The sequence below is a fragment of the Colletes gigas genome, unplaced genomic scaffold (genome assembly GCF_013123115.1).
Source record: "Colletes gigas isolate AHSC1104 unplaced genomic scaffold, ASM1312311v1 Colletes_gigas_Sc00011, whole genome shotgun sequence".
Classification (NCBI taxonomy): Eukaryota; Metazoa; Arthropoda; class Insecta; order Hymenoptera; family Colletidae; genus Colletes; species Colletes gigas.
The window spans coordinates 5686585-5709579 of NW_025106640.1; the positions used below are offsets into that span (position 1 = coordinate 5686585).

The 22995-nt window shown below is 41.4% G+C and overlaps 5 protein-coding genes across 8 annotated transcripts in view; 2 read left to right on the plus strand and 3 right to left on the minus strand.

Moving 5' to 3' along the window:
* The window catches only part of LOC122398184, a 68241-nt gene extending 58610 nt beyond the window's left edge, over positions 1-9631 (minus strand). The window contains exons 1-2 of one of the 2 annotated variants that reach the window (XM_043397852.1): positions 9501-9631; positions 7830-8286 (exon numbers count right to left, since the gene is read on the minus strand). The gene's annotated coding sequence lies outside the window, so the exon portion shown is untranslated. Of the gene's footprint in view, positions 1-7829; positions 8430-9500 lie in introns of those variants that run through there. The other variant, XM_043397851.1, reaches the window with a different exon arrangement.
* Positions 9632-10717: 1086 nt separating this feature from the next.
* Positions 10718-13875, minus strand: LOC122398308 (dynein axonemal intermediate chain 4). Its single transcript, XM_043398036.1, has 3 exons — positions 13403-13875; positions 12192-12585; positions 10718-12107 (listed from the first exon to the last, which is right to left on the minus strand). The coding sequence occupies exons 1-3, from the start codon at positions 13873-13875 to the stop codon at positions 10722-10724; spliced, it is 2253 nt and encodes a 750-aa protein (XP_043253971.1). The 3' UTR covers positions 10718-10721.
* Positions 13876-14432: 557 nt separating this feature from the next.
* Positions 14433-17394, plus strand: LOC122398182 (E3 ubiquitin-protein ligase RNF185-like). 2 transcript variants are annotated; one of them, XM_043397848.1, is made up of 5 exons: positions 14433-14801; positions 15549-15706; positions 15786-15917; positions 16237-16406; positions 16486-17394. In XM_043397848.1, exons 2-5 carry the CDS (start codon positions 15558-15560, stop codon positions 16581-16583), a joined length of 549 nt encoding a protein of 182 aa, XP_043253783.1. In that variant the 5' UTR covers positions 14433-14801; positions 15549-15557; the 3' UTR covers positions 16584-17394. The 2 variants fall into 2 exon arrangements, with proteins under 2 accessions (XP_043253783.1, XP_043253784.1); XM_043397849.1 differs by lacking the exon at positions 14433-14801 and adding an exon at positions 14808-14993.
* A 409-nt stretch (positions 17395-17803) lies between these two features.
* LOC122398290 (selenoprotein M-like) lies at positions 17804-22979 on the minus strand. Of its 2 annotated transcripts, XM_043398010.1 has the most exons (5): positions 22910-22979; positions 19350-19458; positions 19176-19246; positions 18735-18804; positions 17804-18676 (listed from the first exon to the last, which is right to left on the minus strand). In XM_043398010.1, the coding sequence occupies exons 2-5, from the start codon at positions 19446-19448 to the stop codon at positions 18575-18577; spliced, it is 342 nt and encodes a 113-aa protein (XP_043253945.1). In that variant the 5' UTR covers positions 19449-19458; positions 22910-22979; the 3' UTR covers positions 17804-18574. The 2 variants fall into 2 exon arrangements, with proteins under 2 accessions (XP_043253945.1, XP_043253943.1); XM_043398008.1 differs by lacking the exon at positions 22910-22979 and having other exon boundaries at positions 19350-19480.
* On the plus strand, positions 19832-22179 carry LOC122398289 (pre-mRNA-processing factor 19). The gene is made up of 8 exons (XM_043398007.1): positions 19832-19864; positions 20072-20221; positions 20297-20574; positions 20648-20842; positions 21075-21230; positions 21307-21537; positions 21614-21954; positions 22023-22179. The coding sequence occupies exons 1-8, from the start codon at positions 19846-19848 to the stop codon at positions 22165-22167; spliced, it is 1515 nt and encodes a 504-aa protein (XP_043253942.1). The 5' UTR covers positions 19832-19845; the 3' UTR covers positions 22168-22179.
* Positions 22980-22995: the final 16 nt, after the last annotated feature.

The following is a 22995-nucleotide window of genomic DNA, read 5'->3' on the forward strand; positions in this document are numbered from 1 at the left end:
ACCAAGGACGAGACTTCCTCCCCGGAGGATGGGGCTAGGAACAAAGAGCCAGGGGCACGCGTGAGTCAGGCAATGGGATCACGTTCTGAAAGGAACGATACGGAAGAAGAGGCGCCAGTCAAGATCTGGCAACGTCCGGGGCACAGAGCTCGCGACGAAACGAAGCGGATCCCCGCGGATGATTCCTCGTAGGTTAGCCGGACCGCAGCTCCGGTCGATCTCCCTCATTAACATTCGACTCTTTGTCTCTGTCGTTGTCGCGGTCGTCCTACTCCGTAAGGTCGTCCCGGTCGTACTCGAGATCCCCGAGTTCTTCTCCTCGCTTCCTCCATCGTGTTCTTCTTATTTCCCCAACCGGTCGACTTTTAGTAGCCCTCTGCTCCTCCTCCTCCTCCTCCTCCTCCATCCTTCTGCCCCGTTTCGCCGTCCCCCTTTCTCCGTATCTCTCCTCTTCGCCGCGAGTTCGGGCCGACTTTTTTCCACGCGCGATGGGAAGAGAAGAAACCGAGGATGGCGCGAGCAAAGAGGTACGAGCATTCCTCGCCAATTTCGATGTAACGCGTACTCCGCGATCCACGAACGCATCCCCCTTTTCCTCTAAGCTGACGAGGACCGCGAGGGAACGATCGCTAGGCGATCTTCGTATTCTTTCCCCCGTCTTTACGATTCGATTTTTATGGTTTCATTCAACCGGCCCGGCGATTCTCCCCCGTCGGTTGTTTCGCAGTTTCTTTGAAGGTCGATTTACATATATAGTTGCTTTTACCGCGCGGCGAGATGGCATCGTGGAAGGATTCAAAAGGTAGCGTCGAACGGGAGCAAAAAGAGCAAACGGCGGGAGGCATCGCGGCGGAGTGCGAGCTTTTTGATTTTACGAGGGACGTTTATCTTATGATTATGTTGATAACTTCTCGGTAAGAGCTCGTAACGTAAATTGAACCTACCGACAAGTATTTCGTGAGTGACTCAAACCCCGTGGATCGGCGGAGAAACCGTCCAAAAAGACTGCCGGCGACTGCGAACGCTCGAAAATCGACGGTATCAAAGCCCAGTCGATGGGTGGGCCATGGGTCGAAGCTTTCGTCTATCCGTATGCCAGGCTAAAAACGAAAGAGAAACGCGCATCACGGAATTGTCTTTCTCTCATCCTACACCGGTCGTCCGCGAGATTCTCCTTCGCTCGCCGCGGTTGTGTATAACTTGATAAACAAGTTTACTTGGAGAAGCCAGTACCTTATATATATAAATATATACATATACATATATATATATGTATATAAACGTATGTACACCGGCTTACACTGGGTGTCTCGAGCGGACTGAATACTAATTGCTGAACGTGCCGTGCGAAACAAAGCGTCTAAACCGTCGCCCATTGCGATCGTGCTGATCCTCTCCTGGTGAAACGAACGACACTCTGTTCGAGCATAATTTAAACCCTTCCACGGCGCTCGCGTACTCGCGTTCCTCCGCGCTGGATCCGCTTACCGACCTTTCAGGAGCTGGCTATTTACGGGTGTATAAATTCACCGATTGCCACGTGTTATAATACTATTAAATCCGAGGGGTGGGGTTCTTCTCCGCTCTTGGCCTTCGGGGATGCACACGGAGGTCAAGGTGGACTGCTTCCCGGATCACCCGGTACATTTTCTGACGTAGATTCTTCTTCGTCGCCGTCCCGGTGCACTCCTTAAACGCTTTCCAAATATTTGCACGCTGCGTTGTCCGATTGGCTGTTCCTCTTTTCCTCTTCGAATGTTTTACATGGTTTTTTGAATGGCAATTTTTACGTTCCCAACGAGCTTTCGAAAAGTAAACTAAAAATTTGTCCTAACAGGACTCGAACCTTGGGCAAAACCGGGTACCATTCGATTTGGTAGTTTAATATCTATCATCGAGCGAAACCTCGTCAAAAAGTCAGGCCTAGGGACCTTCCATTTGACTATGGCGAACTTTTGCGTGGACGAGTCGACTGTCCTTGGCTTTCGAAATCTGAAGTCGTGGCGAGAGACCCAGGCAAGAGAATAACGCCGAGTATGCAGGCACGAGGGAAGGCAGATGAGATAGCTGAACGAGTAGCTCGGACGTGCGGACTGGTCGACTCGCCCAAGTAGTTCTATATCGAGAATTAGGCTCCTTTCAAACTCGTGCTTCCGTGCCTGGAGGATCTACCTAATACCCCGGTCACGAAACCTTTGGTTCTCTGCTGCTACGTCTCACTTCCAGGATCCCCTTTTACCGCAACTTCTTTGCATACAGTGTCTTCCGTACACGTTACTCGATCGAAACAACCGTCGATATGTGCCTATCATCGTGTTTTATCTTCACTCGTTTGAAAAATCAGGGAACGTAATTTATTTTTGATGCCTCGATCTCTTCTTTTTGCCGTTCCGCGTAGCTAAAAGCGGCATCCCTTGACGCGACCCCCTTATAAACCTTAATGTCCCAATGGGGTCCGTGTTTCTAAAAAGTTGCCCCGACTCCCGCCGACCTTGCGGCATTTACGAGTGACGAGGCAACTTCCAGCGCGAAAGCTCATCCTCGCGTCTCCCCGCGAAAGAACTGTTGACTCTTGAGAGCAACAGTCCCCCCCCAGTGGATACCAGGCCTGGGGATTAAACGGTACCAAATTACATCAAGCTATTGTCCTCGTCGTCCAGACTGATCCTTGCAGCTGGATCAGTGATCTTACTGATTCATAGCGATTGCAAAGAGTTTTGTCTCCTTGGACGTTGTACAGTCTATCACAGAGAGGGGCCTTGATCTCACACGCATTGTCGTTATTGGCTGAGTCGTTCACAACTACAATTCCATCGCGTGACAAAGGACAAGACCAAGAGACATTGGCGTAACCGTGAATAGAACAAAAATGTATCTCTTTTTGGCCTTGCTCCGTTTGGATGCTTAGCCAACAAGTCATCAACGACACCTGGAATTAGCGATGCGACATCGATCCTAAAAATTTCACCGGTGATGGTTCCTTGCGATGACACTTTCGCCGTTCCGTGTTATGGGGGGCCAGGACACGGCCGGGTCGGGTCTTCATTCATGGGTTTTTACCGGCGTGGACGGTCGGTCCCGGGGACTAGTAAATAAAGCGACGGACGCGGGAATTAAGTAGCGAGATAGCGCGACGTTTCCCTCGCCAGGAAATAGTATCTAGATAGGAGTAGAATCGAACCGTAGAGCCGGGGAGTAATTTCGCTAATGTCTTGGTCACGACTCGCTTCTGAATCCTTAAAACGGGTTTCCAATCTGATCCCCTGGATCCTGCTACGGCCGTCCCAGATTCGCCCCGAACGAAACGGCCGCTATTACATTAACAACGTCTTACTCGGTCGCGATGAAAAACCAGATATGATCTTGTCGCGCTACGGTGAAGTTTCGTTTGGACGAGCACGCGATCGCGACCGTTCCGTGAACCCGTGAACCTGAAATCCTCTACCGTGGGTCCACGGCAACCGGTGAAAGTTCGTGCCCCGTATCGCGGCGATCAGCGAAACACCGGTAATACCTCGCCCATAAATCCTGTTTCAGCTGATGACTTACTGCCTTTATCTGGCAAACCATCCGCCCACGCCGGCAACCGAGTTTTAAACAATATCTCACTCCGCGCACCTTGTACGACTAGCCCGCGTAAATGTCCGGTTGTAAGTACACGCGACGGGGGGAATTTAAGGGTATGTAAAGCGACCGGTGGCCGCTTCTTGAAAATGTTTCGCCCCGTGCACGGCTCCGACCACCGGCCTGATGAATTCCCCTCGATTTCAAGGATACCGTACCCGCCAGCTTGCGATCCGCTTAACCTTTTCGCCGTTGAATTAATCGCCCGGGCTCTGAATAACTTTAACAGTTTGCTTTTTAACTAGCTCGCCGAGATCTCGAGTCTTGACAACATTTGTATCGGTAAGAAAGATAGAATAATTCAAAGATCGCTGTCGTTGCCAGGTAGGTTCCCAAATTTCTGCCATTGTCCTTTCCCAGGATCACAGAGATGAGATCATGAAGATCCATCGGTTCTTTCGATGGTGAATTTTTCGTGAAAACATTATGCGTTCGCGCAAGGAGATTTACGTAATTCGATGCTCAAACGAGCAATCGAATAAGTGGCAATGGCGTCGTGTTCACCTATCTTTAATCGTGCACTTCATCTCGTCCTGACACGACGCAGAGATGTATGCAGCGTTATCGCATGACTCCTTCCTTGCGGTGGCCGACTTCTTGCCGCTCCTCGGGCTCTTCTCGCGTTTTCTCGTGTTGTTGCTCCCGTCGAGCCACCTACGTTGCTCTCGGGTACATCCCAAACGTCCTGACATTATTTTATGAAACGAAACTGTTCGCCAATTCTATCCAAAGTCCAATGCTCGAGAGTGATCGACGCAAACGCGACGAACTCTGTGCCTGGGAAAGATCTATCGATCCAATTACCAATCCCTGGGTCTTTGTACATAATAGCACCCAACGTTGGAACTTGGAAAACCTCTTCTCTTCGCTAGAAAAGGAAGAACAGGCTGAACTTCGATGCGACCAGGCACTAAAGAACACCCGTTGGAAACAATAGCTAAAACCCTGGCAACGCTATCAAGCTCGTTACAACGCCTACGTTGTTCGCGGATCGTCGATCTAGTACATCTTTAGCGCTTGCAGAGCTGACGGGGTCTTATCGTCTTATTTATACCCGGTGCTGCGGCTTTCTCGTAACGCGTGCACCGGCTATCCTCCTTTTTTTTTTACCTTCCTTTTCCCGCCTTAATCTCGTCTATTACGGTATACGCAGGCTTAAACAAGCACCTTTATTATCGGTCGTGTTTAACAGACTCCCCTCGACTTCGCGCGCTGATTTCAATATCAGCGTGTAACCCAGACGGAAAAAGATCTCACCGAGTTTGTTGCTATCTGGACCGTGTATCACCGTGTCCGCGAGATCTCGTGGCCCGTTCGCTTCGTAACGAACGAGACAACGGGGCCCCGCGTGGAATTAGTTCTCTTTCCCGTGCCGGTCGATCCACGCCCAAATCGATCATTTTCCCACCCAGTGTCAGGAACTTTGTTCGAGCTGAAATACGTTGTAGTTCGCCTGGGCGATAGCCGGAGTTTATTTACGAAAAAAAAATTTGCCAGACGAACTGCATATATTTCAATTAAAATCCCTGACACCCGGACCGATCTATCATTACTTCCAGATAAGATCCGTGGTATAAAGGTTATCGAGGGTTTCTACTTAATGGACCACCAGTATGTATCTCAAGGCGGTGGTTTCGCGAAGGGCGTAAGCCTGTCGGCAATTTTCTGCGCATTATACCTCTCGTTACACCTACGTAGTTCACAGATCACCGATTCCACTCGCGCCTCTCTAGCTCGCGACGTGACTCCGCATTATCGCTTCTGTTACGTTCAGCCTGGTATCTTTTCGCGAGGGCTGAATCGCCTTCCGCTCCCTTTTGTCTCGGTCCCTGTCCTGCACGTGCGGGTACGAATTGTGTGTAAATGATTAGCTCTCGATCGCATTCAATTTCATCAATTACGAACGCCTCGAACCACTGCAGAAGTCGAGGAGAGGCGAGCCAACCGATAGGAAACGAGAACAAGTTGCCTTATACCAAGAACAATGAGCCGAATCGGTTTTCAGGCGCGAAAAGCAAAGTTTCGAGAACGACGGAAAGAGAGATAATAACGCTAGCTATTTTTCCAAGAGAGAATCAACAAATTGGGGGAATATCCTCGAAAGAGAACACGGAACAATAATCACCGGGACGACAAGGAACACGCAAGATTTATGCGTGTCTCTCCGTTGATGGAGCAATCATTTATTCCGCGTATTAATTGATTATTCAGTCCCGATCGCGTACGCGATGATATATGACTCTATAGAGTACTCCGTTACGAACAGGAATCTACTAGTGGCGCGTGCATAAATTACCACGTTGATAACGAAACCCACGCATTTTCTCCGCGATCGTGTTTTCTTTTTCTGCTCAATGTCATGTATCCCTGCCGATGTTCGAACGGCTAAATAAATCTAGCGGGGAAACGTTCTTTCACACTTAGCCCGGTTAAAAGATGTCGCATCGTGATAAATCTAATAACCAGTTAAAATTATATTCATGAATAATTCGACGTATTTCCGTTCCATGGGATCGTGTGGATCGTTGCAAATTGCTATCGGGGTTAAATATCTGTATTTAACGAGCAAAGACAGCGAATAATTCTCAAACATCGGTCTTTACCGAACGTGCTGTTTAGTCAGCATCTACCAATGATTTATTACGATTATAAGAAAAAGTTGTTGGAGCCTCGTCTAAAAATCGTATTCGATTTAACACGTTCACTGTCCATGACCCGTATGTGGGTCATAGCGCCACGCTTTTGGATACGCCGCTGAGGAACCGGACAGTGAACGCGTTGAAAAATTTTATTAAGATTTCTTCCCCTCCCAAAAAAGGTAAAAAATTTCTGTTCCGGAGAGGGGAGGGGGATAACTTCGAAAGACCACGTGGTGAGGAATATCCAGAAACGACGGTGAAAGAATGCGGCTGCACCGCGTGCAGATCGCACCGTTGCATCCAACGACGTGGAATTAGATGAAGATAGAGAAGCATGATGCATGATCGCGATTAGACCAATAGGCGGAGGCCATTACAGATAAAGCTTTATGAGGACGAGGAGGAGTGGGAACTGCCGACGCAGATAACAAGTGCATTATGTGCATTCGGCGGTCGATTCGCGGGGCCCTATTTCAGATTGATCTCCGATCGCAATTAAGCGCACGAAAGCGTTTCACGCCGAACAGGCCGGCTCGAATATCGGGCGAAACAGGCTTCGTTACACTTCCAGGCTCGTTAATCTTCCCCTAAAACGTATAATTGGAAACGTTAATTGGGTTACACGGACGCGGCGCGCGGCCGCTCAAGATAAGCACTTTGTTACGTGCATCGAAGCGACAATGACCCGTTAGTTGGGGAGAAAAATGTTAATTAGACGCCTGACATCGAGGGTCGAAGAACAGCGTCCGTCTATGGACCAACAACGAGTACGTAGAAGAGGCGGGATTTTCGAACCTCCATTTTTTTCGTTACGACGCTTCCTAACCTCAACTGGGAGCACTTTATCGAAGAACACAAGTTTGAATTCGTTTGTTAACTAACTTCTCGTCGTGTTTCGTTCGATCGATTTTAAACCGACATCGAAACAGCAGGCGAAAGTTGGTTTACGAATAAATCTGAAATCCTTATTCGTCATTCATGAATAAAACTCGTTGCCAAACTCGTCGGTTCTGTATGAAAAACCTTCGGTCTACCGTGAGATCAGTTCTTTGATTCTTCGTTATCATAATAACGATCGCAGAATCTATCTAGATCCGATATATTATAAGCTGTAAAGTGATTATAATCACTGTTGTGTAGAAGTTGCTTAATTATTACAACAGTGCAACGAACGTAATGTCTGTATACGGTTAGTGTCGCGACAAGTTGCGTGTACGTGGTTACATAACCTCCTACCACGATTGCCACTGTTTGTTTACTTTTTGTCGAACGCGTCGTCGGAATGGTCGAAAAGGTTAATTCGATTTAACGAATGTGGCGCTAGATTCAAAAGTTTATATTTAGAGGATTCTACACCATTCAGAACATCACATTAGTGTACATCTTTATCTTGTCTACTACAAGCAGTTGAACGCTGGCTGCATCTACGTTCGAAAAGTAGCAGCGCAGATGTCGCGTTTTCGTTTCTTTTTAATCATGCATAAATACAAAGGAAACGATGTTTCTCGATCGGGAAAAGATCGTTGCAAAAAAATTTAAAGCGTAATAGAGAATATGAACACTTACTTGCGAACCACCCGTTACATCCGAGAACGTTGATGTTCATAGCGTACCGAATGTACGTGGAAACGTGTAATTTCGCGAACACACCGCTCCTCAAAGACTCTCGGTCTATACACCGTACGCGATAACTCGAAACAACACTTTTACCGATCTAACCGTACCGCGTGTCCCGCGATAAACCGTGCACGATTTTCGGAAGAACGTGTTCACCGCGTCGCGTTTCTGGTTTCGTCCCGGTGTCGGCGGTCAGCTGGAGCGAGACGAACGTGGAATCGGTCAGGGTTCGTCGAGAACAGAGTGGTCACAGTGTAGCTCGTGCCCCGGCAACATCGGCTTCGCCACTATTCCCTGGTTGCACATGTTCCTCGCTATTAAGCAGTCTTCACACTGACTGCGTCCCCGTTCACGTTGGAGATTGGGACTGGATCCAAATATAATACGGTCGATTCGATGCAGCGACCTTCGACAAACAGTTGACAGGAATCAAGTACACGATGTATAGAGGAGCAATTAACGCCGATTGGCTGGCGGTGACCTCTACTGATTTTTAACGAAAGTGGCCATCAAGCTTGTTTGCATGGAGATACCAAAGCGACACGATTTTTTTCCCCCCCCCAACCGAATCTGTCACGATACGACGTTTTTATACTCGTCGGTGTTCGAATCTTATTAAAGTTCGTGACAAGAATTGAGTTTATACCAACGTCTTTCGATAGTTTTGACGAATAATTTTTTTCCCGCGTAAATGTTCGAGAAAAATCGCATCGACTATCCCGCCCTCTTCCTATTTCCGACTATCCGTCGTCCACCATTTTGGAGGGAAAAAATTAGACGCCTCGTGCTGGCGTTAGAATTTTCTGAACTTTAAAACGATGAAATACTTGCATTGTAACCTACATTCTCGTTTAAATTCGATCGTAAAATCTTGTGTCTGAACCTTAAACAATTCGAGCTATGAATTTTTGAAGTTGTGGAACCGTTCGTAAGATACTTAAAGTCGTCCTACTCTTTACGATGTGGTACAGCCGATTGTCCGACGTAGAATTAGTTGAAGCCAAGCACGCCTGTTCCGGGCGATCAAAATATACGATGAATTCGTGACACGCGGTAATCGTGACAGCTCGGTATGCGTGGACGCGAATTCTTGGCGCGCGACAAACAACGTAATGACCGTCGATGTTAACGCCAACGTGATTCTACTACCAAGAAAACGAAACTAATCGTCAACGTGGACGATAGGGACGTCCGTTCTTCTACATTTATCACACCGAATTCACGCACCCGCGTTCCGTCTCGCACCTCCTAAGTGAAGTTAGGCATTCCAGGTCAAGTGAATTTCTCGAATTTTGATTCGTCAAATTAACGCCCGAGGGAGCAACGTCACTGTTTTGACTGGTGCGTCACGGCGAAACGTTTTCGCCCAATCCAGGAACGTTAACGATTTCATTCTTTCTAGATCCATTGAAACGTTACATGCAGCAAAATTTTCAGACGAGAACAAACGAATGCATCGACGTTAACGTTCGCGGGACGAGCAAGACAAAACGGGGAAATTAGATCCTTGCGCGAACGTACGTGCACGCAACGAGAAACGAATATCGAAGAAATGTATCTCCGTGCAAGCACACGCTTTATCGACCCGACAAATCGAATAAAGAAACGTTCTAAAGTTACCTCTGACCGAGCAGCAGATCCTCGCCGGCCAATCGAACTGGAGGGATCCTCGCCGCCTCCCCGCTCGATTCGCTAATTTATTCCGAGATCGATTTCGTCGCTTCGAAAAGAACGAGCCGCCGCGGGATGCAGCGAGCACGCGTGACCAATACAGAGACGCGTAACCCTTCGCGAGACGTACGAGACTCGTGGCGTAGAACGTGCACCGGTTCGAGGTGCGTCCGATTCGCGTAGGCCAACACGCGATTGTTATTCGCGACGTTTGCCCGGCCTAAGAAGAGTACTTAGTTCGCGTAGTTGAGTGCGGGCGTAATAAGACTGCCTGCTGACGGCGGTAGCGCGGTTCGTGCCCGCGAGCGGCAGCAGCCATGGAAGCCCCTCTACCATGGCACTCTCCTGCAACTCCTCCGAGCAACCCAGCCAGCCATCCGTGCCGACTCGCCTGCCTACCAGGCCTCAGAGTGGGCCCCGGCACCGGAGTTCCATCCTGAATCGAAATGGTCGCTTTGCTTTCCGTCCTTTGCGCGAATCACGCGAGGCCTCGGGCCACGCTTCGCTTCGGGGGACCGAAAGGGGTCCCCACGTGCTGGATTTTGCCCGCGGCTCCACGGTCGATAAAGAAGTTTAAAATCCCATATCTGTTCCGCGTAACGACGTGACTGACTCGAGGCCCCCGGGACGAGCACGGGGCTACGGTGTCGCGCGGCCGGCCGTTTATTGAAACTCGAACGAAGATAATCTCGACGCTCGCTTTACGATGGAAATTACGCGACGATGTAGGCGCGATGGTTCCTCGCGTGGCGTGATTACGAGTAGCATAAAGTAATATGATTTAACCGTTGTTCGCTTTTCTTCCCGCGTTCGAACTCTCGCCTCCCTATTAGCCAGAGTTGGGCAAACTTTCGACAATAATTTTCGATCCGTAAACTAGCCTTTGCTCGCGACCTCGCTCGCCTGGACGACTGTTAATGGATTTCGATAAACGGAAATTAATTTACGAACGATATAAATTTTCAAACCTAACCTAACCCCGTGGATAAAATTTTCTCAACTCTGTTAATAGCTTTCACAATTTGCATTCTATCCTTTCATTGTATCACGAGCTCGGGATCGAATGGATAATTAAGCGTAATTATACATATACAAAGAATTCGAGGGGGAGATATTATTAAAATTTGAAGGTCACTTACTTTGAAAATATGGGCTGAAATGGGTTGTGTTTTATTGGGAAAATGGCGGGCCAAGTTTCTTCAGGTTTTTCAGAATAGCCGGTTTCGTGACTAAGGCTTTCACGATGGACTCGATCAACACCTGTTTCTGATTGTACGGCGGAAACGGCATTCCCTCCAAGTTGTGAACATACACGTCACCTTCTATGTTTCCCGTCACTACCTGGTTACCATCTGAAGTGAAGTCGAGCGTGACCAGTCTTGCGTTGGTGGGTGATGTAGTCACGGATGACGGGATGTAGGTCTTTCTTTTAATGTCCCAAATGCAAATCTCGTTGTTGACGATATTCGCGATGATCGTGGAATGCGTGGGCGACCATACCGCGTACCGAACACAGGCCATAGTCGTGGACAGGGTGATCAACGGTTCCGTGAGCCCTTCGGCCCAGATTCGCGTGCACCAATCGGCGCCGCAGGTCAAAAAGATTTTCGGACAGAACGGAGAGAATAGCATCGAGTAGATCGGCCCATCGTGCGCTAGAAAGCTCTCTATATGCTGGTACAGATAATTCGTCGAGCATTTGTAGATGCAACCCTCGTCAGAGCCGACGAAATAGATGGTACTCAAAGTGGGATGTCTACGGAGCACCAACGTACCAGGACTTCGGTTGATCGACGTGTCGTAAACGTTACAATGGGAAGTTCTGCTAACTCCCGGTAACGTACCCTCTATCCTGAACACCCTCATCATCGTCGTCGACATAAAATCCTCGACGTATCGATAGCAGAATATGTGACCGTCCTGGTCGCAGGTGTAAATCTGTTCCTGGTAGGCGAACTGCTCGTCACCGGCCCACCATTGAACCTGCCACTGTGGCGAACTGGAGGGAGACGTGGTCCTCTCGCTCTGTCGTATCACGTTTACGTAATTAATGCTCACGTCGATCACCTTGATCTGACCATCGTAGAAGCCAATAGCGAGCAAATTTGGTCGATCGCGGCTCCAATCAAGGTCCGACACCGGAACGTCGAAGGGGTACGCACGACCCGGTACATCAGGATTCTTTGCGTTCCATATCAACACCAGTCCGTCTTTCGTTTCTGAATTCGCCCGTGCCCCGTATCCCACAGCCAGAATATTCTTATTGATGTAACTCCAACGAAAGGAGGACACTGGTCTGCCGCTGCACGTTTCGAAGGTATAGGTCCAGAGTAGATCCAAACTGTACGTGAACTCTAAATCGAGGCTGCAGGGGTCCTGCTTGATCAGGCCGATGAAACGTTTTTGCGCGTGAATGAAAATATTGTTCGATATTATACGCTCCATTATGTGCACGGCATTCAGGAAATTCACATGGTTGAATATGTACGCTAACTCTTCTTCCGGAGTTATGGGTTTCTTCTGCGTATCCACCTGTGGCAGTTTGGATTTTACTTCCTACGAGTTAAAAATTATATCAGTATGAGACCACGTATGCCTGTAAAAGAATAGAAAGAATTGTAATAGTGTAACAGTGCAAACCTCTGCCTGCCACATTTGCTCCATAGATTCCTTCGTGTGTACAATAAGCAGACCACCCCTTTCGGTCATCATTTCAGGTGCAGCGAAAGTGTCGTGGAAGACCCAATTATTCATGAGCATACCCCGATTTCTACGCATTCTTCTGCCGAGATACGTGCCCCGCGATTTTGTGAGAACTTGTATGCACTGGGTTTCGGCATCTACTAATTTTCTGTTCGATCCGGGCCCGACCGTTTTGTATTCGTAATTCTCGTTTTCTTCCTTAATCGCCGTACCCTCTGGCGTCCGTAAGTCGCCCGTGCGTGGCTGCATCTCGAAAATGAAAAACGTTTCCGTCTCCTTCAGGATCAATGTCACGGTTTCCGGTCGAGTGAGAAAAATGTTTGGATCTATACTGAATAGATAGAATAACAAAAATATGTATGATTAATATACAGAGTGTTCAGTCACCCCTGGGAAAAATTTTAATGAAAGATTCTAGAGGCCAGAATAAGACGAAAATCAAGAATACCAATTTGTTGATGGAGGCTTCGTTAAAAAGTTATTAACGTTCAAAGATCCGCACGTATTGAATTTTTTTTCTCGAAAATGGGCAGGATTTCGGGTGTATGTGTATTCACCAAAAATGATTCTAATTGACTCCTGCAACTAAAAATAATTTTTTTAGAACAATTTGAAATTTTTTAATTTTGTCGAAAAATTTCACACCTTCTCGAATTTTTTTCTAGAAAATGGGTAGGATTTCGGGGGTATATCTATTCACCAAAAATGATTGTAATTGACTCCTGCAACTAAAAATAATTTTTTTAGAACGATTTGAAATTTTTTAATTTTGTCGAAAAATTTCACACCTTCTCGAATTTTTTTCTAGAAAATGGGTAGGATTTCGGGGGTATATGTATTCACCAAAAATGATTGTAATTGACTCCTACAACTAAAAATAATTTTTTTAGAACAATTTGAAATTTTTTAATTTCTTAATTTTTGGCCTCTAGAATCTTCCATTAAAATTTTTCCCAAGGTTGGGTTAGGTTAGGTTATATACGAATTAATAACGTTTATTTGTATTATTAATTATTTCGATACTATGGTCTCGTTGTTACGCTCGAGGTAGCATAAATTAGCCTATCAAGGTTACTTCCCCCACTTTCACATCTCTTTGTCAGATGCATATCACAGCTGATGGATAATTATTTAGATTTTCAAATTACCTAGGCAAATAAAATTGGGGGGGAGCTTTGTCTACGTCGTCATCGGGTAAATCTTCCACTTGAGTGGCCCAGAAACTTTCAAATTGCGAGTCATCCGCTATTATCACGCTAAGAGGCATCGATGACGTTCTGATAACCATGGATGAGCTTCTTTTCAGACTGCCCAAAGCGGACATGGAAGACATTAATTGCCCCACGCTGCCTGTTTGAGACAAACCGATCGCCTCGAATGCAGTCACCTGATGTTCGTCGATCGAACTGAACATAGGGTGGGTCAGTAATTTTGGCGTGACGTCAACGTCATTGTCCGTTACACGGATTTCTTGGCGTTGCTGCAGAAGAATTGAGGTTACGTTCTTGCCAGCAGTCTTGCGCGATCGTCCTATCGAACTGAGCTTTAATTTCGAGGAGCTAGGACTTTCGAACTTATTCGAGGGAGTCAATTCAAGGAGACCTATTTCGTCCGCTTTCATGCTGAAAAGAAATTCTTACATGTCGTGTGCTTTTCTTTATAAAATAGATTGAGGTTTAAGATAGATAGATAGTGTTATTAATACCTGGGATTAAGTGTTTCTGACGATAAATTACTATCGACGTATCAAATCGATATAAATAATACTGTATATAACGTGTGTGATACGCAATTTCACTTATCCATTTTACTTTCCATATATTCTGAACATTTTTACTTTATCTCAAACGTTTCAGCCCGTGTCAAAAACGAACGTATCAAACAGTACTGTTGTCTTTAACTCCATGGTGATGTAGCAATCAATTTTAGTATAACCGCAATTTCGTCGACATCTCGCAGTACTTTCGATGGATATACAATGAAATTGACTGTTTATGCTCAATACGGATACAATCGAATGATTACTATGGACAGAATGAATCAAAATTATGTTACCCGACTAAATTTACAGAATTCAAACGCATACAAAATGCATTGCACTGCACCGATAGTGTACTCTGTCGAAACGACGGAGAAGTTGCTCGAATCGTGTCCCGCGACCAGTCGATAAAAGACAAAACCGTCTACAGCTACGGTACAGCGTTAATCAAGTGATGGTTTTAAGTAATTGTGTTAAAATCGCGACTCGGCAACTGTAACGGTAGTCGAGGACACGTCTGATAAAAAAATAAAACGTGCAAGCATGTAAAGTTCGTACAAACGATTGTTAACGATAACATTACGGTAGATAAGCTCTGACACTTCGTCGTCGAATCTCTTACGTGTTATTCCGAACATCCGTTTCGCAAAAAATCATGAAAATCGTTTGACGGCACTTACGCAATTGCGATAGTGGTGTGCGTGATACGTCCGATCACTTTTGAAACGAATACCGAGTTTGTGGAAGGATTGCACCGATAAGGGGGGCCCCGCAGTCAAAAGACTAAAGTAAGTGACACGAATTATGTCAGCAATGGCAGACACTGCTCGATTCGTATTTTGATGGGGGCTCGCGATCTTTGCCTGCCGAACATTACTCGATGAACTTCGATCGTTGCTCAATTTTTGGCTAATATTTTGATAAAGTGGCTGCCCCGTACGTGACAGATCGTCAGTTGCATCGATACCTTCGAAGGAAATGTACGAAACATATCGATATTACTTTTACTTCTACTACCTACCTAGTTGTTACTTCTACGCTTTTTGTCGTGAACATACGACTTCCGATATTGCTTGTAGACACATAATGCGTCAGAAAATGGAAATGAATTCGAACTATACGATATCAAATGATCGTGAACAGAAATTGTATATTTTCCTTTGAATATATACAATCTTAACCTTTAGCGGGATTTGACATTTACGTTTACGACTGTCGTTCGCACAGATTGTCATATTGTTTTCCGAAAGTTGTTTTTTCAATCGCGATAATGTCGTCACTGTCAAGTGATAAAAAACCAATTTATCGTACAAACTTTTATCCCGTTATCATTACTCTATGCAATAATAAAAATTAAGTAATACTTTTACTTTTATATTCGGAAATTTCTGTATTCTTTTTTTTTCATGATTAATATACCGTACGTTCTTTGAATAGTGCTTTTACATACAGAAATTTCTTTATTTCATTTTATAATTTATATTGCATATGTTTGCATCGGAGAATCACAATATTTGATCTATTTTATCGAAAAGTTTTTCATCATGAGCACTATGAAGGAAGAGGCAGGTCCTTCAAAACCATTGGATTCTGCGACAGAGGATAATGAAAAGGATAATCGAATATTTGAGTGCAACATTTGTCTTGATACCGCAAAAGATGCGGTTATCAGCATGTGTGGGCACTTATATTGGTAAGACACTATTTGGTATAAGATGAGTTTGTATCATTATTCAAATTAATATAATGTTAATCAAAAATTATACATGCAGTTGGCCTTGCTTGTACCAGTGGCTACAGACCCGTCCAATAAGACAAAAGTGTCCTGTATGTAAAGCTGCAATCAGTAAAAGTAAGGTCATTCCCTTGTATGGACGTGGAGCTACAAAGCATGAAGATCCGAGGTACATTTTGTTATATAAATATATTACATTTCAGGAATATAGGTATCCCTCGAGTTACGCGGAAAAAAATTGCGGCAATGCTCGAGTTACGCGAGTACTTATGTTACGCGGTTTTGCAGCAATTTTATTTAAACACAGAGTATATATGTAATTATAGATGAATGTTTTTAAATAAAAAAGATAATAGGTATTTCACAATAGTTTGTATATATTTCAGAGACTAATTCTGAGTCTCGATTTACGCGGAACCAATTGACCGCGTGACTCGAGGGATACCTGTATAATAATACACCATAGATTATGTTATATGTTATTTTAGGAATAATGTTCCACCGCGTCCTGCTGGGCAAAGGACAGAATCTGAAAACAATATTGGATTTTTTAATTTAGGGTTTGGAGATGGTTCTTATATGTCATTTGGTATTGGAACATTTCCATTTGCATTTTTCACATCAACTTTCAATTTTGGGGAAACACGACCTGGTGCAGGTAAAACACCCTACATGGCCGGATATTTATTTAAAATTGCTTGAGAACTGCTAGAATTTAATTATTCTTCTTTGTATAGCTCCTAGGGGAACACCTCAGTATGTGGAAGAGCAATTCCTTTCAAAGGTGTTTCTGTTGGTGGCATTCGTATTCATGTGTTGGCTTCTGATGGCATAATATTTTTGTTCGACCATTCTTCTTGCTCCATATTTTGTAATCCTATCTATTTGTTAGATCGACTCATTACATTTTTATTAATACATCAATCTTTCCCCGTTTGTGCAATCGTTGTTACTCGATGTAGTAACTACACCTGCTTGAATAAACAAACGGGATTTAATTGTTGTAGCTATAACATCTTTACATGTACATACATTTTATTTTTAATCTTTTGTGATCATAAGAAGAGAAGAATAAATTTTATATCTAAACACAACACTATTAATGTCCTTATTGGCAATGTAAAACAGACGTAGGTTGTCTCCTTATTATTATACTTTTGCTAAACATACGTATTCAAGCAGGTCGTTTTTATGATTTCTGAAAATCTGAAACCTACTCTTATATTTATGTATATACATATATGTATAAATATATCATGTTTAGATATGTAAGATATTACCTATACAACAAAGAACATACATAACAGGTTTTTTGCAAAAACCTAACAAACATAGTTTTATTATATTAACATGGACCTATGCAGGTTTAACAAACTGCTAATATAAACAGTGTATATAATCTGCATATATAAGTCAAATTGATACTAGATGCAAATGAAAGAAAGGTTAATAACATAAACATAGTTTTTAATTTTTTTCGTTTTTATTTACATTATGGTTCTGAAAATAAAAAAAAAAGGTAATTACAAAATAATAAATTATGTTCTATAATTGAAAAAGGTAACTACAATAATTTACATTTTAATCCGATATTAAATAAGTTATTAAAATGGAGGTAAATTGACATTCCACGTATAGTTCTTACAAGTATATGAACGTTATTAAATCTTGTAAAGAAATATTTCGTATTAAAACTATATTGCTAATGTTATTTAATAAATACGATTTGTAATTCCTTTGAAAGTCAGACATTGTAAATTGCCTTACAAGTTTATTTAATATATAATTGCTAGAATAAACTTCAAATAAAATTATGAATATTGTTTATTTCATACAATTTTTTACCCCTCTATATCTATATTCGTAAAAACCTGTTTAATCTTACAAAGAAAAATAACATCAATGTCAAAGAAATAAAATTGTGCAAATATTAAATCAAATTATTTATTAAAGATCATAAGCACATATATTAAATAACACAATTTGATCGAAGTATTTTGTAACAATATTTAAACATAGACAAATATATTACAGAAATTTAAATCATAGGTGTTTCAGAAATCTGTTCTTGATCGTTACTATTCTTATTACATAACCTTCTCCGTTTTTTCTATTTTTCGCGTAATGTTTACAAAAATAAATGTTTGTTACAATAAAAGAGAATAATACTGTGCAGATCACAAACAATATGCATAAGTAAATGATACTTTTCTACATAAGTTTCAATTGTATTAGAAGCTACCGTAAGATTAAATTATTTTACTTTTATTTACAGTAAGCTAAAAGTTACACCACATCAATGATTATATCTATATTTTTTATTAAAATGTTGGAACATCTAAAATCAGTGAAATTTTAAAGCAAAATAGCACTTGCTTAATTTGTTAATAGATGAAATTTATTTTGCAGCTAGATCTGATCAAAATCTAAACTTGGTACTTTGATCTATTCTACTATTTCCATTATATTATTTACTAAAATTTGAAATTGCTGTAACTCAGAAATACACTATTTATCCGATTAATATTAATTAATTTATTAGGATAAAATGTAATTTCAAAAATAAAATCTGTACATCCAAAAGCAGACAGATCAAAAAATATTATGCATTACAGTAAAATATGATTTTATATGTAAACCTTTAAAATTTGGAGACAGTTGATTTGCCAATTCCAGTTTCATTAACAAAACAGAATAAATCAGTTTATAATGGAGACATAATTAGCAACATACCTCATCCTTTAATAAACATTGTAAAGTGATTTCCCAAAATTACAAATATTTATTTGCTCTGACACCGAATGTATCTATGATAGATTTTATTTTTTACATCTCATCCTTTATTGCCTTTTTTGTAAAACCCTTAGTTATTAATAAATTATTGCACTCCTCTCTAGTTAATCTTGATAAGGGTAATCTTTCCACTTCCTGAAAAATATGAGATTATTTTGTAATATGTAATGCATGTTGAACAATTATACCATACCTCATTATGTCTATCAAAGAGAACAAGTTCTGGCTCTGCTCCTCGAATATGTTTAAATTCAACTTTATTGCTACAATATACTGTAAGGATTTATGTCAATAAAATTTTATATTATGGTATATTCAATGTTAGTCACTTGAGTAACATGTGTTTCTTATGGGACTCTCATTATTTTGTTATTATGGAACATCTTATTATAGCCTGCATATATGGATTTTCAGGTATAATTACAGAATGAAGGTTTCAGAAATCAAGTACACGTATAGTGTATGATTATGAATCTTATATAAGAATAATTGACTTGTCCTGTATGGCAAATAAACAAATCATATAAATTTGAAATAAAAGAGTAAATATTTCACCAACAATATGCATTTGCTAAACAATTATATGAATTACGAGAATATGTATGATATTTAAATAATTTCTAATTAAGGATACTAATTAGGCAAGTCCTCGAAGATGAAGTTTTTCACGTCTGGAAGCCAATTCAGTCTACATCCACTGCAGCTCTGGAAATATTTTTTAATACTTTGAACTACTGTAATTTAACATAAAAGTATGACGTATCGATGTATTAAAGTTTACGATAATAAAAACATATAAATTAAGTACCTCGACTATCGCAGATGTATAATAATCATTCGACGAGTTGACGTTTGAAATTGCAAAAATAAGCACAAGAAAATAGATGCAACCAACTGAAGGAGCCATGTTTACTTCACTAAAACGGAAGTCGCACATGTATCATCATTTTTTCGATAATGCTGTTTTTTTTGTGAAAAATTACTAGGAATTTTTAATACTTTCGATACAAGTACATTGAAAGTATGGTTCCCTTAAAGGAATATATAAAAGGATATTTTTCATAAATATTTATTTCTTATTAAAATAATTTTATGGATATTACACCCATTTTATAAATTATGTTTATAAAATGTATCATTTAAACACTTTTCAATATTTACAATCTAACTTATAGGTTTAAATTTTCAATTGTTCGAAACGTACTATGCGTACTTATTTAAATTTATACTGAAATTTATAGTAGTTAATCGACTCAAACAGACTCAAACACCATGCGCAGTGATCACGTATCCTATGTCTGAAAATGGCGCTTTCTTGTGCGAGTAAGTTTTTCGTTTTTCTATCAGTGGTTCTTAATTAAAAGTATAGATATTTGTACGAAATCTCTATCAGTAATCTTAGATAATAAGATGCAATTTAAACTATTAGTTTTCGTGACAAAAGTTATGATTCGTACCGGCACTTACTAAACATAACCCAACATGTTTCGCATTGCCGCCAATCTCTTAGACAAATAAATATATTTTCAGTTTCTAATGAAGTTCCGGAACACCCGGTCGTATCTCCTGTATCAGGCTCTATATTTGAAAGACGTTTAATTGAAAAGTATGTAACAGAGAATGGGGTGGATCCTATTACTGGAAAGGAGTTGGCTATTGATCAACTTATCGACATTAAAAGTATGTTACTCTATGGTTTTTTTTTAGTTCAGCATTACTCAACTTTGTGTAACATTTGTTTTCATTTCTTTACAGCCACTCCAATAGTTAAGCCTAAACCACCAAGTGCCACATCCATTCCAGCTATTTTAAAGATTCTACAAGACGAATGGGATGCTGTAATGTTACACTCATTTACCCTTAGGCAACAACTTCAGACAGCCCGACAAGAATTATCTCATGCTCTATACCAACATGATGCAGCATGCCGTGTAATTGCTAGATTGACAAAAGAAGTAACAGCTGCCAGAGAAGCTTTGGCTACTTTGAAACCACAGGCTGGAATTGTCCAAGCTACTACTATTCCACAACCTGTATGAAAAATATATACTAATCTTATAAATGTGTTATTTCCAGTGCATAAAATAACAAATTATTTTACTGCAGGCTGTTGCTGTTGAAGCTGGTGGCACTGCTGCTCAGCCCATGGAACAAGCTGGTATTACCGATGATGTGATACAAAAGCTTCAAGAAAGAGCTACAGTGCTCACTCAGGAACGAAAACGTCGCGGACGTTCAGTTCCTGAAGATTTGCTTCCACAAGATAGTATTCGCGCGTTTCAGACGCTTGCATCTCATCCTGTAATATTGCTTTTCATAGTCCTTAACCCTCCAGCCGCGGGCGATTCTCTTCTAAGACTGTGGCTCTGACAATGTCTTCGACGTCAGTTGAGACTCGACGATCGCGGCGAAAGTATCGGAAGAATTTAAAATAAATTCAACGTAGAAATAGAGAAACGTTCCCCTCGGTTGGAGAGTTAATAGTTGCCTAACAAAATGTTGAGCACATTGTTTCAATCGTTAATTGTTCAAGGGTCTCCATTCTGCTAGTGTGCCTGGAATACTTGCACTAGATATACACAGTGCAGATACTAGCAAGATTTTAACAGGTGGTGCTGATAAAAGTGCTACAGTATTTAACAAAGATACAGAACAAGTTGTTGCAATACTGAAAGGACACACCAAAAAAGTATAAATTGTTTATATTATTTTGCATATGTGCGAACTCCTTTCATCTCTATAAATTCCGTTTTAATCTTATTCAGGTTACTCGTGTAATTTATCATCCAGAAGAAGATATAGTAATGACCGCATCGCCTGATACCACAATACGAGTATGGAATGTCGGAACTAGTCAGACAACATTGTTGTTGAAAGCTCACGATGCTCCTGTAACTGGACTATCTTTACATCCAACAGGCGATTATTTATTAAGCTCGTCGTTAGATCAGCATTGGGCGTTTTCGGACATACGTACTGGCAGATTATTAACTAAGGTGTCTACAATTTACCATAGATGTATCTCGTGTTAAATAGTCAGCGAGCATGTTTTACACTTTATCCCTGTAATAGGTTGCTGGCCAAGTTAGCCAACCCCTTACTACAGCGCAGTTCCATCCTGACGGATTGATTTTCGGTACTGGTACTGCAGATTCTCAAGTGAAGATTTGGGATTTGAAAGAGCAGTCGAATGTAGCTAATTTCCCGGGTCATTCGGGACCAATTACGGCGATTAGTTTCTCCGAGAATGGTTATTACTTAGCTACAGCCGCTGAGGATTCGTGCGTAAAACTTTGGGATTTGCGTAAATTGAAGAATTTTAAAACACTTCAATTAGAAGAATCGTATGAAGTCAAAGATATTTGCTTTGATCAAAGTGGAACATATCTAGCAGTAGCTGGCACAGACGTGAGGTAAGAATCGTACTTAAAAACGCGTAGTAATTTTTTTATTTATTTATTTTCATTTAATTCGTTTTCAGGGTATACTTGTGCAAACAGTGGCAAGAACTGAAAGTTCTTAATGATCACACAGCCGCTGCAACCGGTGTTCGTTTTGGAAAACATGCACAGTACATAGCTTCTACTAGTATGGACAGAACATTAAAACTTTATGGACTACCTTGAATGCATAGTAACAAAAGCACAATAATTTAAGAACAATTTAAATTAGAACCTGTACTATAAGTTTATTACAAGTGACTATGACAAATGCTTTTATCAAGAAAATTATTTGATTCAGATTTAATATTTTCACTCGCGAATTCTTTAAAAGAATTCTAGACAAAAATGATGATGAGCAAGTAACATTGCAGCGAATGAATTTGTGCGTGTCTTTTGTAGATATTTGTTAAGATTGTCATAAGTCTTAGAAATTAAAATATCCTCGCGGATACTAATACTGTTTTTAGGCTATCTATTTTGGTCGAAGAATTAAATTTAATCGCTTGTTAATATCTTACACCAAAATGAGTGGCTGAAAGATATTGATAACCAAAGTGTTACACTCATTTTCGAGATTTCTTAGTCCGATCTTAAGATTAGACTTCAAATTCCTAGCACAACGATAATGTTTTATAAATTTTTTTTTAACCTTAAACGTCTTGAAATCCTACAGAAAGCAACCAAATAGACATTACATTTATTCCGTGCATGAAAAGATTTAAGAAGTCTAAGCGTATGGATGTCGTTAATCGTTAATGATTTCGTTCCCGATATCTTGTAAAACAAAGTACAAATGTCAAATAGCAGTACATGGTATTATAAAATTAACACTATATAAGCAATTATTTTTATGAAAAAAAAAAAAAAAAAAAAAATGTATAACAAAGTTTCTTGAGCGTCGTATAACTCTACTTAGACTACATACCTTTCAAAACTGAAATACAATTTGTTCCGAGTAGAAAAATGAAGCTGATTTTATTCCACTGTCTCATAATCTACGTACGTTTGATG